This window comes from Astatotilapia calliptera, chromosome 9 (assembly GCF_900246225.1).
Source record: "Astatotilapia calliptera chromosome 9, fAstCal1.2, whole genome shotgun sequence".
In the NCBI taxonomy this organism is placed as follows: Eukaryota; Metazoa; Chordata; class Actinopteri; order Cichliformes; family Cichlidae; genus Astatotilapia; species Astatotilapia calliptera.
The window spans coordinates 31492213-31509116 of NC_039310.1; the positions used below are offsets into that span (position 1 = coordinate 31492213).

Here is a 16904-nt window from a genome sequence, read left to right on the forward strand (position 1 = left end):
AGGTGGAGACAAACTTGGTGGAGCACTTGAGAAATGATGTCTGTTCCAAAGAACAAACGCAAACAAAATATTTTAATAATCACAATAAATATGAGGGGAATAATGCCCACAGTTAAAAAAAAAAAAAAAAAAAAAAAAAGAAGCGCTCCTTGAGCCTGCACAGGTGGTGAAACGCTGAGTGTACTGGTCCCTGTGCAGCAGCGCCCCTGCTGCTTAAACAGTTTATGGTCTGTATCACACGCATGCAGCTCAGAGTAATCAGCCAGAGATTCAGAGCTTTCTGCAGTTTGGTGTTTAAAACAGCTGCAGTTGGTTGTGGACAAAAACCTTTATTTATGATTCAGATTACACTGACTGCATGTGAGCCACATGTTAATGTCGCTGCATGGCTGAAGAAATAAAAGGAGTTCAGGTGTTTGTACGAGGAGCTGCTGAAAAAACTGCAGTCACGTTATCTCCCAAAGCTTCATTTATTTCAGTAAGGTTACAAAGGAAACTCATCGCATGTTGAAATATCTCAGATTTGTCTTTCCGAGTTTTATTCCTGCACCCGTTTCCTCCCAAACATCAGTTTCGACCTTTTATCTGGACTGGAGTCTGTTCTGGTCCAACAGAGTCCTGCCTGAAACCAGTTTGTTTTTGTGTCTGTGCCACTAGTCGTCAGGCAACAAACTGACACAAGAGGAAAAACAGCAAAGATCCCCCAAAGGAAAGGAGATGGGGAGATGCCTAATGAGGCACCGTTAGAGACCTTAGAGGGGAGGCAGGTGGGAGAGAGCTGCTCAGGTGTGTCACTACTCAGAGAAGAGCACACCCGAGCAGCAGCAATCTGCTCCGTCTGCCTGAACTGGACTGAAACCGGACCTGGGCCAACAACTCTGTATTCTTCTTCTTCGTGGACTTTGATGGCCGGACTGATCCTGAGCTGCTGAGACATCACGGGTCGGTACCTTTCAGACTTTTAAACTGGATCAGTGCTAGGGTCCTGTACCCAGCTCATTTACAGTTTAGAATGTAGTTTATCTCAGAGCAATCAGTTTATTATAAGAGTGAAAACTGTTTATTTACATTTTTAAGATTTCGTTTTCCATTCAAACCCATTTCCATTTTTCCTCTATGGTTTGTTTTTGTTATTGCTTGTTATAAATCTACGTGAGTGTGACAGAGAGACCTGTCAGGCATGAACCAGGCTGTGAAGACCAGAAAGTATTTGTGAAGAAGGGTAAAAGCACAAATACACAAATCCTTTGCTGTCTGTGATCCACCATGTAGGATGTTTCCAGGAGGAAAAAGCAAATCCAGTGTAGGAAACGTTGTTTGGCTCCGTGTCCCCACACGACTGCAAGGATTTTAAATCTGGTTTGTGTTAAACAACTTCTACAATTTAAACTCAGCATTTCAATTAAAAAATAAACTACCTGTAGCATTTAAAGTAAAAGTACTCGGAACAATTATACACATTCTTCAAATGCTCTTCACAGTAACACTTTCATCTACTGATATCAGATTTCTATTTTAAAAAAACTCCAATACTGAAAACCAAGATCTATGCTACGCTAGATCTTGGTTTTCAGTATTGGAGATCTGCTTTTTTAGTACAAGTGTACTTAAGTAAAGCACTTGAGCAGCGGCAAAATACATGCAGACCCATACACACCAAAAACATTCCTTTTAGGAATGAAGCTAGCTAGCTAACACTGAAGAAACTGCTTGAGCTTCCTACACTACGAGTTTCATTAGTCTGTCTATCCCAGGCTTCACGTTTTAATGGAGCCATCCAACCGTCTTACTGCTCGGCATCAGCTGGGGGGCGTGCTCCTGGACCAAATCATGAAATGAGGTGGGGTGAGGCGGGGCCAGAAGCTAACTGGATTTATTCCTCCTTGCCAAAAAGAAAACAAAACTAATGTTGGTAAACAAATGTTATTTCTGTCAACGATCCTTAAAGTGGACTTTTCTCCCCCTTACGCCGTCCCTGCTACGATGTGCCAAGCTGTCAGCCAACAGTCAAAAACATGAATGAAAAAGCAGCCAAAGAAGAAGTTTAAAGGAGCTTCCTCAAAGCCTGAACAACAACTGCTCAAGACCACTTTAAAAGTCACCAGGAAGTTGAGCTATAAAAAAAACCTGAGGGATGGCTCAAGAATTTACACACATTAAAAAAAAAACAAAGATGCGCTGTGTGGTGGGTCTTTGTCCGGTTCTTACTGGTTTCTATGGTTCCAGTTGAGATGGGCTGTCTGGGCGGCAAAACAGATGAAGAACGACTGGATGAAAAGGCAAAGAGAGAAGCAAATAAGAAGATTGAGAAGCAGCTGCAGAGGGAACGACAGACGTACAAAGCTACACACAGACTCTTACTGCTTGGTGAGATGCCGCCGTCTCTTTCAATCTATTTTTGTTTGAGCAATTTCAGAATTAACTTTAAAAAGTAGTTCCAAATATGGGGCACAATAAGGCTATGTTAGGCTTTCTGTCACAGTAGCACCGTCATGTCACCAGATTTTGGGTCCTCTGACAAAGCTTATATAATATTTTGAACTTTAGCCAAACATTTAGTTACCCAACAATAAATTATGACAATACTTGACATCTCTAATCAGACTTTAGCTCTTGAGCTCGTCACCCATGAAAGCTATGAGACTCCATGTGTTTACACCAGTAGGTGATATAAGAAGAAAAAAGCAGCCACTCATTTTATCCACTAAAACCTGGCTCAGCTTTCTGAATATTATGTGTGAGGAAGACCATGTTGACTGTAAGGATCGCATCTGTCCATCCATCTCTCTGTAACTGTAGGTGCAGGAGAATCGGGTAAAAGCACCATTGTCAAACAGATGAGGATTCTTCATGTGGACGGCTTTAATGCTGAGTGAGTTTATTAAAGCCATTAGCACATACACATTCGTACACGCATGCATACATCACAGTGTACATAACCAGTAGGTGTTGGCTCATGGAAACCTACGTCATGAAGCTTCTGGCTCAGTCTTTGTGCTGATGTTAATCCCAGGCTAGGTTGAAACTCTGCTGTTATTGAGTGAGCAGTGCGTCTGGGACTTAGGCACTCTGCCCCTCATGTGCAGTAGACACTGCACCCTTTTCTATCTGAGAATCAGAAGTTGGACTTCTCATTCCCACTGCTTTACCAATGCACCCGGTGCTAAAAGAATCACATAATCCACAAAGTGCAGAGAGATCAAAGCAGATCCCTCCATCACTTGGATACGCCATGAAGTTCTATGAACAGACTGACAAAAGGCGAGTCTGGCAGAGCCCACCAAGAATGAATAGGATGCAGAACACAGCTAGTAAGGTAAACATACAGTGGGGCAAAAAAGTATTTAGTCAGCCACTGATTGTGCAAGTTCCCCCACTTAAAATGATGACACAGGTCAGTAATTTGCACCAGAGGTACACTTCAACTGTGAGAGACAGAATGTGGAAAAAAAAAATCCATGAATCCACATGGTAGGATTTGTAAAGAATTTATTCGTAAATCAGGGTGGAAAATAAGTATTTGGTCAATAACAAAAATACAACTCAATACTTTGTAACATAACCTTTGTTGGCAATAACAGAGGTCAAACGTTTACTATAGGTCTTTACCAGGTTTGCACACACAGTAGCTGGTATTTTGGCCCATTCCTCCATGCAGATCTTCTCGAGAGCAGTGATGTTTTGGGGCTGTCGCCGAGCAACACGGACTTTCAACTCCCGCCACAGATTTTCTATGGGGTTGAGGTCTGGAGACTGGCTAGGCCACTCCAGGACTTTCAAATGCTTCTTACGGAGCCACTCCTTTGTTGCCCGGGCGGTGTGTTTTGGATCATTGTCATGTTGGAAGACCCAGCCTCGTTTCATCTTCAAAGTTCTCACTGATGGAAGGAGGTTTTGGCTCAAAATCTCACGATACATGGCCCCATTCATTCTGTCCTTAACACGGATCAGTCGTCCTGTCCCCTTGGCAGAAAAACAGCCCCATAGCATGATGTTTCCACCCCCATGCTTCACAGTAGGTATGGTGTTCTTGGGATGCAACTCAGTATTCTTCTTCCTCCAAACACGACGAGTTGAGTTTATACCAAAAAGTTCTACTTTGGTTTCATCTGACCACATGACATTCTCCCAATCCTCTGCTGTATCATCCATGTGCTCTCTGGCAAACTTCAGACGGGCCTGGACATGCACTGGCTTCAGCAGCGGAACACGTCTGGCACTGCGGGATTTGATTCCCTGCCGTTGTAGTGTGTTACTGATGGTGACCTTTGTTACTTTGGTCCCAGCTCTCTGCAGGTCATTCACCAGGTCCCCCCGTGTGGTTCTGGGATCTTTGCTCACCGTTCTCATGATCATTTTGACCCCACGGGATGAGATCTTGCGTGGAGCCCCAGATCGAGGGAGATTATCAGTGGTCTTGTATGTCTTCCATTTTCTGATGATTGCTCCCACAGTTGATGTTTTCACACCAAGCTGCTTGCCTATTGTAGATTCACTCTTCCCAGTCTGGTGCAGGTCTACAATACTTTTCCTGGTGTCCTTCGAAAGCTCTTTGGTCTTGGCCATGGCGGAGTTTGGAGTCTGACTGTTTGAGACTGTGGACAGGTGTCTTTTATACAGATGATGAGTTCAAACAGGTGCCATTCATACAGGTAACGAGTGGGGGACAGAAAAGCTTCTTACAGAAGACGTCACAGGTCTGTGAGAGCCAGAGATTTTCCTTGTTTGAGGTGACCAAATACTTATTTTCCACCCTGATTTACGAATAAATTCTTTACAAATCCTACCATGTGAATTCATGGATTTTTTTTTTTTCACATTCTGTCTCTCACAGTTGAAGTGTACCTCTGGTGCAAATTACTGACCTCTGTCATCATTTTAAGTGGGGGAACTTGCACAATCGGTGGCTGACTAAATACTTTTTTGCCCCACTGTATATGGTACAGGGACTGGATAGTTAACCCTACACTACTGATGCACCCTCAGCAGGACACAGGACACCCTGTTTCCACACCACAAAGCACATGAAGGTTGGCTGTGAAAACTTTCATGCATCCTTAAATATAGTTATGCTTCTGCTAAACCAACACATCTAAAAGAAAAGTTTGAAACTGCACAAAGCAGATCCACTTGCTTTAAAGCATCAGCTGACTGCAGTGCGGTTGGTTAAATACATAACCCTGGCCAATAGGCATGATGTATAGGTCTTAGACAGAACCATGGTTTTCTCCAAACATGCGCATTATAAAAAAACAAATATCTTGACTTTGGTATTGTATAAAAGTGTAAGTGTTCTGGTTTAATACGATGCAGCTTTGCAAACTGTCCATACCTGTTCAGTCTTTGGGGTGAATTTGCTGGGATGTCCATTCCTAGGAAAATTGTCAGTAAGTAAAATGTTATTTATATAGCACGTTTCTAGATAGAAAGATCACAAAGTGCTTCACAAAGTATAAAACAAAAACTGTCAGCTGTCTTCCGCTTGTGAAAAATCCTTAAAAATGTTTATGAATGGCCTCGGTAGATGCTGGAGTCACTATATTTAATCCCTCATTAATGTCAAAGTGTTTATTATTATAATAAGTGTTTTTTGGATCAATATTTCTAATAATGACATCATCACAGGTGGAGACGCCCAGATGTGTCTCTGTTTGTGACTTGAATTGGAATAAAGTTTTATCTTGTGGAGTGTAGCTTGAATGACAAGACGTTGGGTGTAGATGGAGACTGAGGACTAAACAAACTGCAGCTGAACATGTTCAGACTCTTGAGGCATCAGGATGTTTTACCTGAGCCAGTTTTCATGTTGGTCTTTCAGGGAGAAGCAGCAAAAGGTTCAGGACATCAGGAAGAACGTGAAGGACGCCATCGTGGTGAGTGACATGATGGCGAACACAGAACCTCAGTAATTGGTTCAAACATTTGAAAAACAATTTCCAGTTGGAGGTTAATCACAGGTGGTGACGGACAGCTGGAGCAAGTGTGTGTGTGTGTGTGTGTGTGTGTGTATGTGTGTGTGTTTTAGACAATTGTGTCAGCTATGACTATTCTGGCTCCGCCCATTCCCCTGGGTAACCCTGGTAACCAGTTCAGAGCGGACTACATCAAGAGCATCGGTCCTCTGTCTGACTTTGAATACACCGAGGTAACACACACACACACACACACACACACACACACACACACACACACACACACACACAGGTGAGGCTGCTTACCTGTAAAGCTGGCGCAGCGAGCATAAGCAGGCGAGTTTCTTTCAGTCCTGCAGGAAATCAGACACGTCACATGACGGTCGGAGGTCGTGTGGCGTGTGAACGTTTGACTGGCTGGAAGAAAGAAGTTGTTAAAGGTGTTTCTGTTTTAAAGGTTGACGCTGGTGGATTTGAAGTGGGTGACATCACTGGGGTGTGATTGTTGTGTGAATTGTCAAAAGGATTTTCTTCACCACTCTGTGTAAAGATCAGTTTGTGTTTAAGTTTCCAGCCATCACAGAAATATAAATAATCACTGAAAGCGATGAAGTTAATCCAACATCTCCGTATTGTCACCTCGTGACCAATGGTCAGGACTTCCTGCAGGACAGGTGAGACCAAGGTGTGACACATACAGGCAGCTCGGCTGAAGCTGTCTGCAGTCGTCAGCAGCTAAGAGAAGACTTACCTGATTACAGGTGAGCTGCACCTTTAAAGCAGCACCAGGAGACCTGCTTTAAATCTTGTTTGTTTTAATGATGTTAATGACATGATGTAACGGCTTCACCTCAGCCGCACACACACCTGCCTCAGGGAATCACCTGAGGCCTCATTATCCAAACAGTGGAGTCTCTGAAGACTCAGACTCAAAACAAATGTCGTCCTGCGTTGCTTCACTCTCACACGCTTCACGGCGCAGTCACTGCTGTCCAGTCAGCCGACATCGCCCTGCCAACGTGTCAGCCGCCCTAAAAATATTAAACTGTGGAAATCACAGCTCCTCCTCAGTAGATTAGGTGTGGACGCTACTGTAATAACCAGCAACATGAGCTCTGTTCATCCAGCCTTCAGTCAGCACCACATGATTTATAAATGATAAAATCAACTACCTGTGAGTTCATGTTTAACAACATCTGCCCACTGACATACCAGTGTGGCCGGAGGGTTACAGAGCTGTGACATTCTACTGCGTAGACAGGAAGCCTGGGTTTGAACGGCAAACACGTGAAAATGAATGAAATAAACTACCTTTGTGTCCCGAACTGGATCAAGGTTTCAGTGTGACGGGATCACTTTAGTGCTGCAGCAGTGAGTTCATGTTAAACCAGGAAAGACTGTCCACTTTACTGTCTGTAGCAGGAAGTGCTGCACTGAAACAGCTGTTAGCTGTGAGGTTGGTGTTTGTGTACGAGGAGTGTGGAGGTGGAGAGCCTGTTTGAGTCCCCAGACCCGACGGCTGGAGTCCGACACTCCAGTTTTTCCCTGCAACACCGGGTGTATCGAGCCAATCAGCTGGGCAAAGCAGATGATCAGCTATCAGTGCTACTTTATGCTATAAATGAGTCTCTTAGCCAACACAACCAAACAGTTTACAGCATCACAGGTTATCACACAGCACAAAATATTTCCTACTGAAACACAATCATGCTAACATCCATCAGCATGTCCACAGGGAAAAAAATCTCCATGTTACGGTCTCATCACATTTGACTTTGCTTTTCCTCACTTCTGATATGAAGTCGTCCAGTCAGTCAGACGATGTAAGGGAAAACACATCTCCAAAAAGTGTGCCGTCTCTTCCTCGTTGTCTACGCCCTTTTCCCCCTGCAGATATGCTGATGGATTCACAATCATGCTTCGACAGGAAACGTCAAAGCTAAACTTTTGATCTTTCAGGAGTTCTTTGAGCATGCTCAGAAGCTGTGGGAGGACGACGGTGTGAAGGCGTGCTTTGAGCGTGCCAATGAATATCAGCTGATTGACTGCGCTCAGTAGTAAGACACTCACATTCACATGTTCCAGTCTTTGTGAGGGCCTTCATTACACCCAGGGCACTGGCACACCTCAGCACAGATACCGCTTCTGACCCTCACTCATGTTACAACTTGGTTCAAAAGCATAAATGTGGAGACTGAGACCAGAGTTTCAAGAAGCATGGGTTTTATTTTAAATTACAAAAGAAGTTAGCTGTATCATTTGGTAACCCAAAGATTCTCAGGCATCCCATTGGCAGGTGTAGTCAGTTCACAATCAAACATAGGCCCCACCTGAATGCTACTGCACTGTCACTGCAAAGAGAACTGTGTCCTCATAAAGATATACAAACCATCACACACTCTGCAATCTCAGTGGACCAATCACAACACTCCTGTACAGCTTCTCATCATTATCTCATCCTGTGTTTCAGCTTCCTGAATCGGCTGGAATCAGTTCGGAGGCCCGATTACTCACCCACCGACCAGGTAACGAACCAGCCAATCAAACAGCAGCACCCAGCATGACTCACCTATTGCTGACTCGCTGTTCTCCTCCTGCAGGACCTGCTGCGCTGCAGAGTTCTGACTTCAGGGATTTTTGAAACCAGTTTTCAGGTGGACAAAGTCAACTTCCAGTAAGTGGAACGACCAGCAGAACAGTTTCACGGACAGGAAATTAGAATCGGAATCAGAAAGGGTTTTACTAGGGGACTAGTAAAAGCGCTATACAAATACAGGCCATTTACCAGGCCAATGTTGAGCAGGTTTACAACATTAGGAAATTGCTGTGGTACTTAGTGCAAACATACTGTCAGACAACGCTGAAATAAACAAAAATAAAAATAAGTGCTAAGTAGATAGATTTATATACATGAGTGCAGGTGGTGATCAGTGCAAACATGGAATGATGCAGTGAACACAGCATAGGGTCATATGTTAGTGGTGCCAACAGTCATGTGGTTATTGTTCATGAGTCCAACAGCAGAGGGGAAGAAACTGTTCTCATGGCGAGAGGTTCTGGTGCGAATGGACCGGAGCCTCCTGCCTGAGGGGAGCAGGTCAAACAGACTGTGTCCAGGGTGAGAACGGTCAGCTGTGAGCTGAGCTGTACGCCCCAGTGTCCTGGAGGCGTACAGGTCCTGCAGAGATGGGAGTCTGCAGCCAATCACCTTCTCAGCAGAGCGCACAACACGCTGCAGTCTCTGTTTGTCCCTGATAGTGGCTCCAGCGTACCACACGGTGATGGAGGAGGTGAGGATGGACTCGATGATTGCAGTGTAGAATTGCGTCATCGTCCATGTTGGCAGGTTGAATTTCTTCAGCTGCCTCAGGAAGTACATCTCTGCTGGGCTTTCTTTATGACGGAGGTGATGGTGGGCTCCCACTTCAGGTCCTGGGTGATGGTGGTACCCAGGAAGTGGAATGAGTCCACAGTGGTGATGGGGGTGTCAGTCAGGATGATTGGGGGGGGGGGGCTGTGTGCTTCCTGAAGTCCACAATAATCTCCACTGTCTTCTGGGCGTTCAGCACCAGGTTGTTGTGGCTGCACCAGGGCACCAGACGTTCAACCTCCCTCCTGTAGGCAGACTCATCCCCGTCCGAGATGAGTCCAATAACGGTGGTGTCATCTGCAAACTTGATTAGCTTGACAGACTGGTGGGTGGAGGTGCAGCAGTTGGTGTACAGGGAGAAGAGCAGAGGAGAAAGAACACAGCCCTGAGGGGAGCCGGTGCTGATGGTCCGGGAGTCCGAGACATTCTTTCCCAGCCTCACATGCTGCTTCCTGTCCGTCAGGAAGTCAGTGATCCACCGGCAGATGGGATCAGGCACATTCATCTGGGAAAGCTTGCCTTGGAGATGGTCTGGAAGGATGGTGTTGAAGGCAGAGCTGAAGTCCACAAACAGGATCCTGGCGTAGGTTCCTGGGGAGTCCAGATGCTGCAGGATGAAGTGTAGGGCCATGTTGATGGCGTCATCTACAGACCTGTTGGCTCTGTATGCAAACTGCAGGGGGTCCAGGAGGGGGGCCGTAGGGTCTTGAGGTAGGAGAGAACCAGGCGCTCAAATGACTTCATGACCACAGATGTCAGAGCCACAGGTCTGTAGTCATTTAGTCCAGTGATCCTAGGTTTCTTGGGGACAGGGATTATGGTAGAGGACTTGAAGCAGGCAGACACATGACATGCCTGCAGTGACGAGTTGAAAATGCCAGAAAACACTGAGGCCAGCTCGTTTGCACAGTGTCTGAGGGTGGCAGGAGACACACCGTCTGGGCCAGGAGCTTTCCGAGCATTCAGACTCTTAAACTGCTTCCTCACATCTGTTTGAATATGAAGAGTTGTGGGGTGAGGAGGGGGGTGTTGTAGGTGAAGTGTTTGAAGGTGGTGATGGCTCTATGGAGGGGGGAGAGGTGGGGGAATTAGTGTCCAAAGTGTCTCTATTGTTGGGGCCGTTGGAGGTGTGAAGGCTGCCTGATAGCTCGTCAAAACGGCAGTAAAAGTCGTTAAGGGTGTTGGCCAAGAGCAAGTCATCGGTGGATGGGGGGTTTTAGGCTTGTAGTTGGTGATATTCCTAAAACCTTTCCACACAGAGGCCGAGTCATTCTCTGAGATCTGCTGCTGCATCTTCTCAGAGTGCTGATGTTTAGCAATGTCCACTTCTTTAGTGAACCTGTACTTGGCCTCTCTGTAGCAGTCCCTGTCTCCGCTTCTGAACGCCTTTCTCTTTTCCAGCTACAGCTTTTTGAGTGTAGGAGTAAACCAGGGTTTGTCATTGTTATAACTCACCCTGGTGCGTGATGGCACAATGCTGACCTCACAGAAGTGGATATAGGAGGTGACAGTGTCCGTAAACTCGTCCAAGCTGTTAGAAGCAGCCTTCATTGTGTCCCAGTCTGTAGACTCCAAACACGTGCGAAGCTCCTCCACAGCCTCGTTGCTCCAGTTTTTTTTTGTTTTTTTTTTTTAGCCCTCACGACAGGTTTGGAGAGCTTCAGCCTCTGTCTGTACGCGGGGATTAGGTGGATCATGACGTGGTCAGAAAGTCCGAGTGAACCACGCGATAGACCCCGCTGATCGTGCTGTAACAGTGGTCCAAGGTCCTCTCCTCTCTGGTCGGGCATTTAATATACTGCTTGTATTTGGGAAGCTCTTGGCTCAGATTGGCTTTGTTTGCTTTGTTACTTACTTAATTACTTCTTGTTCCTAAAGAAAACCATAAGCCCCATCAGAGAACCTGATTGTAGATCACTGATGAATAACCACAATGCACTGCTGACAAGTGTTGGGGAGTAATGGAATAGATGTACCGGTGTTACGTATTAAAATGCAAAATATGAGTAACTGTATTCCATTACAGTTACCCTTTAAAAGGTGGTAATCAGAATACAGTTACTTTGTTGAAATAAATGGATTACACAGCGGTATTTCCCTGTGTCATATATTAGGCTATGGCCTCTCTATTTTTGGTAATTCCACACACAGTGGAAACCCAAACAAAACACGCATTAAGAGGCTCTAATGCCCGTGTCTCAATCTCGCGGCCCATGTCACCTCTACTTGCGGCCCAGATAATGATGTGAAGAAATATTTTTCAATTCAATTTTATTTATATAGCGCCAAATCACAACAGTCGCCTCAAGGCGCTTTATATTGTAAGGTAGAGCCTAAAATAATACAGAGAAAATACAGAGGAAAAAACCCAACAATCATATGACCCCCTATGAGCAAGCACTTTGGCGACAGTGGGAAGGAAAAACTCCCTTTTAACAGGAAGAAACCTCCGGCAGAACCGGGATCAGGGAGGGGTGGGGCCATCTGCTGTGATTAGTTGGGGTGAGAGAAGGAAAACAGGATGAAGACAATCTGTGGAAGAGAGACAGAGATTAATAACAAGTATGATTCAGTGCAGAGAGGTCTATTAATACAGTGGGGCAAAAAAGTATTTAGTCAGCCACCGATTGTGCAAGTTCCCCCACTTAAAATGATGACAGAGGTCAGTAATTTGCACCAGAGGTACACTTCAACTGTGAGAGACAGAATGTGAAAAAAAAAATCCATGAATTCACATGGTAGGATTTGTAAAGAATTTATTGGTAAATCAGGGTGGAAAATAAGTATTTGGTCACCTCAAACAAGGAAAATCTCTGGCTCTCACAGACCTGTAACGTCTTCTGTAAGAAGCTTTTCTGTCCCCCACTCGTTACCTGTATGAATGGCACCTGTTTGAACTCATCATCTGTATAAAAGACACCTGTCCACAGCCTCAAACAGTCAGACTCCAAACTCCGCCATGGCCAAGACCAAAGAGCTTTCGAAGGACACCAGGAAAAGTATTGTAGACCTGCACCAGACTGGGAAGAGTGAATCTACAATAGGCAAGCAGCTTGGTGTGAAAACATCAACTGTGGGAGCAATCATCAGAAAATGGAAGACATACAAGACCACTGATAATCTCCCTCGATCTGGGGCTCCACGCAAGATCTCATCCCGTGGGGTCAAAATGATCATGAGAACGGTGAGCAAAGATCCCAGAACCACACGGGGGGACCTGGTGAATGACCTGCAGAGAGCTGGGACCAAAGTAACAAAGGTCACCATCAGTAACACACTACAATGGCAGGGAATCAAATCCCGCACTGTCAGACGTGTTCCGCTGCTGAAGCCAGTGCATGTCCAGGCCCGTCTGAAGTTTGCCAGAGAGCACATGGATGATACAGCAGAGGATTGGGAGAATGTCATGTGGTCAGATGAAACCAAAGTAGAACTTTTTGGTATAAACTCAACTCGTCGTGTTTGGAGGAAGAAGAATACTGAGTTGCATCCCAAGAACACCATACCTACTGTGAAGCATGGGGGTGGAAACATCATGCTATGGGGCTGTTTTTCTGCCAAGGGGACAGGACGACTGATCCGTGTTAAGGACAGAATGAATGGGGCCATGTATCGTGAGATTTTGAGCCAAAACCTCCTTCCATCAGTGAGAACTTTGAAGATGAAACGAGGCTGGGTCTTCCAACATGACAATGATCCAAAACACACCGCCCGGGCAACAAAGGAGTGGCTCCGTAAGAATCATTTGAAAGTCTTGGAGTGGCCTAGCCAGTCTCCAGACCTCAACCCCATAGAAAATCTGTGGCGGGAGTTGAAAGTCCGTGTTGCTCGGCGACAGCCCCAAAACATCACTGCTCTCGAGAAGATCTGCATGGAGGAATGGGCCAAAATACCAGCTACTGTGTGTGCAAACCTGGTAAAGACCTATAGTAAACGTTTGACCTCTGTTATTGCCAACAAAGGTTATGTTACAAAGTATTGAGTTGTATTTTTGTTATTGACCAAATACTTATTTTCCACCCTGATTTACGAATAAATTCTTTACAAATCCTACCATGTGGATTCATGGATTTTTTTTTTCACATTCTGTCTCTCACAGTTGAAGTGTACCTCTGGTGCAAATTACTGACCTGTGTCATCATTTTAGGTGGGGGAACTTGCACAATCGGTGGCTGACTAAATACTTTTTTGCCCCACTGTACATAGTGAGTGAGAAAGGTGACTGGAAAGGAAACACCCAATGCATCATGGGAAGCCCCGGCAGCCTACGTCTATTGCAGCATAACTAAGGGAGGATTCAGGGTCACCTGGTCCAGCCCTAACTATATGCTTTAGCAAAAAGGAAAGTTTTAAGCCTAATCTTAAAAATTTTAAAAATCATTATTCAAAAAAAAAATTTTAATGAGGGGAAATAGGCAGAGCTTTCCAGGCTCTGCTCGACTACTCATCACCTTGACAATAATCGACTGGTAAGACTCGACTGTACACTGTGTTCGTGTTTTCCTCCCAAACAATAAGTTCAGTTGGAGCAGCCTTTCAATGCCTCTCTGTGTCTCTCGCAAAGTCGACCCAGACAACAAAGTAAAGCTAGTTTTCAGCTACAAGCCCAACACGAACCCAACGTATTAGCCAGAGGTCCCTTTACTATGGTTCGGAGCCGCGGACCTGTTTTATATACGTGCCAAACAGTTTTCTATACGAGATTGCTGCAAAAAGTGCAGCCTTACCTAATGTCCACCTACTGTTACTCATTTATATTAAGATTTAAACATCTAGCTGGTGTTGGTATGGAGAGTAACCTTCAGTAATAGTAATAAATCACACAGCAATTGGACATTCATGTACTATTCAAAACACGTTACTCTCATTGAGTAACGTAACAGAATAAATTACAAACTACATTTTGGGGCATGTAGTCGGTAGTGGAATACATTTTTAAAGTAACCTTCCCATCACTGATGCTGACAGACAGCTCTAACCGTGTTTGTGTGTGTCAGTATGTTTGATGTAGGAGGACAGCGGGACGAACGCAGGAAGTGGATTCAGTGCTTCAACGGTGAGGAAAAAACAGATTCTTTATCGATCGAGCCTGAAAGCAGCAGGGAGTTTGATGTGTGTGTGCACTTGCGTCCAGATGTGACCGCCATCATCTTCGTGGCAGCGAGCAGCAGCTACAACATGGTGATCCGTGAGGACAACTCCACCAATCGGCTGCGAGAATCTCTGGACCTCTTCAGATCCATCTGGACCAACAGGTTCTCTGACTGACTGAAGTTGCCAATTACACTCTGATTGGCTGCCTTAAACAGGGCAGGGATAGCTCAGTAGGTAGAGTGGTGGCCCCATGATCGGGAGGTCGGGGGTTCGATTCCCCTGAACAGCTACCCTGAGGTACCCCTGAGCAAGGTACCGTCCCTACACACTGCTCCCTGGGCGCCCAATGGCTGCCCACTGCTTCACTGAGTGAATGGGTTAAATGCAGAGAGGGATTTTCCCCACGGGGACCAATAAAGTACACTTTCTTCTTCTTCTTTCTTCTAAACACTTCCTACCAACTGAGTACATGTAGTTGACTGTCCTGTTCTCTGATTGGCCGTAGGTTCCTGAAGACTATTTCAGTGATCCTCTTCCTGAACAAACAGGATGTTCTTGCTGAGAAGATTCTGGCTGGAAAGTCGAAGCTGGAGGATTATTTCCCAGAATATAACAACTACCAGCTTCCTGCTGATGGTAAATATCCAAAGAGTGTGGAAAGTTAATGTCCTTGTCTCAAAGGTTTGCACTGAATTTCAAACTTGCTGCTCCTTCCTCCTGGAATAGGCTGCAGAATGTGCAGGAGACTTAAGGTTTGACTGAGTTTAAGGCCATTTTAAATGAGCTGAATGCAGTTAATTCAGGATGCAAATGGTTTTTCCTGAATATTATTAGCTTTGTTTCTGGCCTTGGAGCGTTGCTTCTGAAGGCTTATTGTGACTGAAGTCTGTACGTGATTTTCCCCCCCCCCTCTTTGTGTGATTGACTGCTGTATGACTTGTGTGTATATATATGTGTAGCTTACGCCTGTAATGCTGTCATTCTTGGTTGGGACTTTTAATCTTGAGACTTTTTATTTTTTCCTGGTTGAATAAACACAAATTGAAATCTGTCCCACCAACACGTGAGTGCGCCTCGAGCATGTGAACACACCTCTTGACCATGCACACTTGTTTCAGCTGTTCCAGACACTGATGAAGACCCCAAAGTGATGAGGGCCAAGTTCTTCATCAGAGATGAGTTTCTGGTAAAATCGCTTCCCGCCTTGACATCACGCTATCACACGATGGCGTGTTCAGACTAACATGCGACTCCCGTTTCAGAGGATCAGTACAGCGAGTGGTGACGGCAAACATTACTGCTACCCTCACTTCACCTGTGCTGTTGACACCGAGAACATCCGCCGTGTCTTCAACGACTGCCGTGACATCATCCAGCGGATGCACCTGCGGCAGTATGAACTGCTCTGACTGCTGGGCGCCGCCTGGCCCCGGCCACTCTGAAGAAGCCGATAAGTAATGGAAGCAGATTGCCGATCAATGCTCATAGCGTTTGTGATATTTATTAGTGATTATAGATTAGGACAGACTCTTATTAGCTGTGTGTTCCATGTTCTTTATGTCCTGCAGGGCATTGTGGTCAGAATTATTGGCATGGCAGCAATGTGTCATGTGGGAGGAGGTGGAGTCTGGAAATCTATTTTTACATGTTATTTGTGTTATCTTTGCTCTGATTGGCTGATCCATTTGAATAATTAAACACCTTTGTTTACCTGTGAACTTGGGGTCAAAGGTCAGTCTTTATTCAGAAGCTGTTCAAATGTTTTTATTTGTTATTCAGAGAGCTAAGTGTTTACCTGCAGGTTGCCAGGTGTGTCCTGGCTCTGCTACGCCACGGTAACCTATAGACTCAAGATTCATGTCCACAGCAGATAGAATATAACGTGACAGGAAACGACTCTGTCTTCTAATCTGAAGACTCTTTCCAATTAATTTCCAAATTAAAATTCAGGGATCTTTCCCTTTAAAAAAAAACAAAAAAAAAACAAAACCTCTTCACATTTTAAGAGCTTCACGTTGTTGATTTTGAACACTTTCTCAGAAACACAAGCTGTGACGATGTTTTCACTCTTTGAGAAGCAACAGCACACAGAGAAACTGGGGACTTTGAAGTGAGACCAGATTGTTCAGCTTTCTGCTCCTGAACAACTATAACATATCTTTATGGTTTGATCCAAATGAAACATACAAATAAAATTTTTATTTTTTATTTTTGTTGCTGATCTTCAGATGACAGTGCATCTAAATAAAGGGCACAGAGACACAGAACTACTACTCTGTCATTAAAAGAGTTAGGAGAGAGTAATGTAGCTTACTGCCAACATGTAGATGAAAATGAGCTGATGGTAACTAACCTCAGGCTGGCAGTATTATACCTGCTGGCTTTAATGCCACAAACTAGCCAGGTGAGCAGGTGCAGATGACTCTGCCGGCTTGAGGACTCTGATCACCAGAGCAGGTACGAAGCACTAAAGTGATCTCGTTTATCCTCAGTCTTTACTAAAAATAATAAACTGTGAGAGGATGAGA

The 16904-nt window shown here is 44.9% G+C and overlaps 1 protein-coding gene across 3 annotated transcripts; it reads left to right on the top strand.

Moving 5' to 3' along the window:
- Nucleotides 1-319: 319 nt before the first annotated feature.
- On the top strand, nucleotides 320-16094 carry LOC113029580 (guanine nucleotide-binding protein G(olf) subunit alpha-like). Of its 3 annotated transcripts, XM_026180540.1 has the most exons (13): nucleotides 320-942; nucleotides 1273-1359; nucleotides 2227-2367; nucleotides 2800-2872; nucleotides 5819-5873; nucleotides 6026-6145; nucleotides 7872-7969; nucleotides 8383-8437; nucleotides 8513-8586; nucleotides 14280-14537; nucleotides 14882-15012; nucleotides 15495-15562; nucleotides 15639-16094. In XM_026180540.1, exons 3-13 carry the CDS (start codon nucleotides 2232-2234, stop codon nucleotides 15783-15785), a joined length of 1215 nt encoding a protein of 404 aa, XP_026036325.1. In that variant the 5' UTR covers nucleotides 320-942; nucleotides 1273-1359; nucleotides 2227-2231; the 3' UTR covers nucleotides 15786-16094. The 3 variants fall into 3 exon arrangements, with proteins under 3 accessions (XP_026036325.1, XP_026036326.1, XP_026036324.1); XM_026180541.1 differs by lacking the exons at nucleotides 320-942; nucleotides 1273-1359 and having other exon boundaries at nucleotides 1930-2367; nucleotides 14280-14338; nucleotides 14417-14537; XM_026180539.1 differs by lacking the exons at nucleotides 320-942; nucleotides 1273-1359 and having other exon boundaries at nucleotides 1930-2367.
- The last annotated feature ends 810 nt before the right edge of the window (nucleotides 16095-16904 follow it).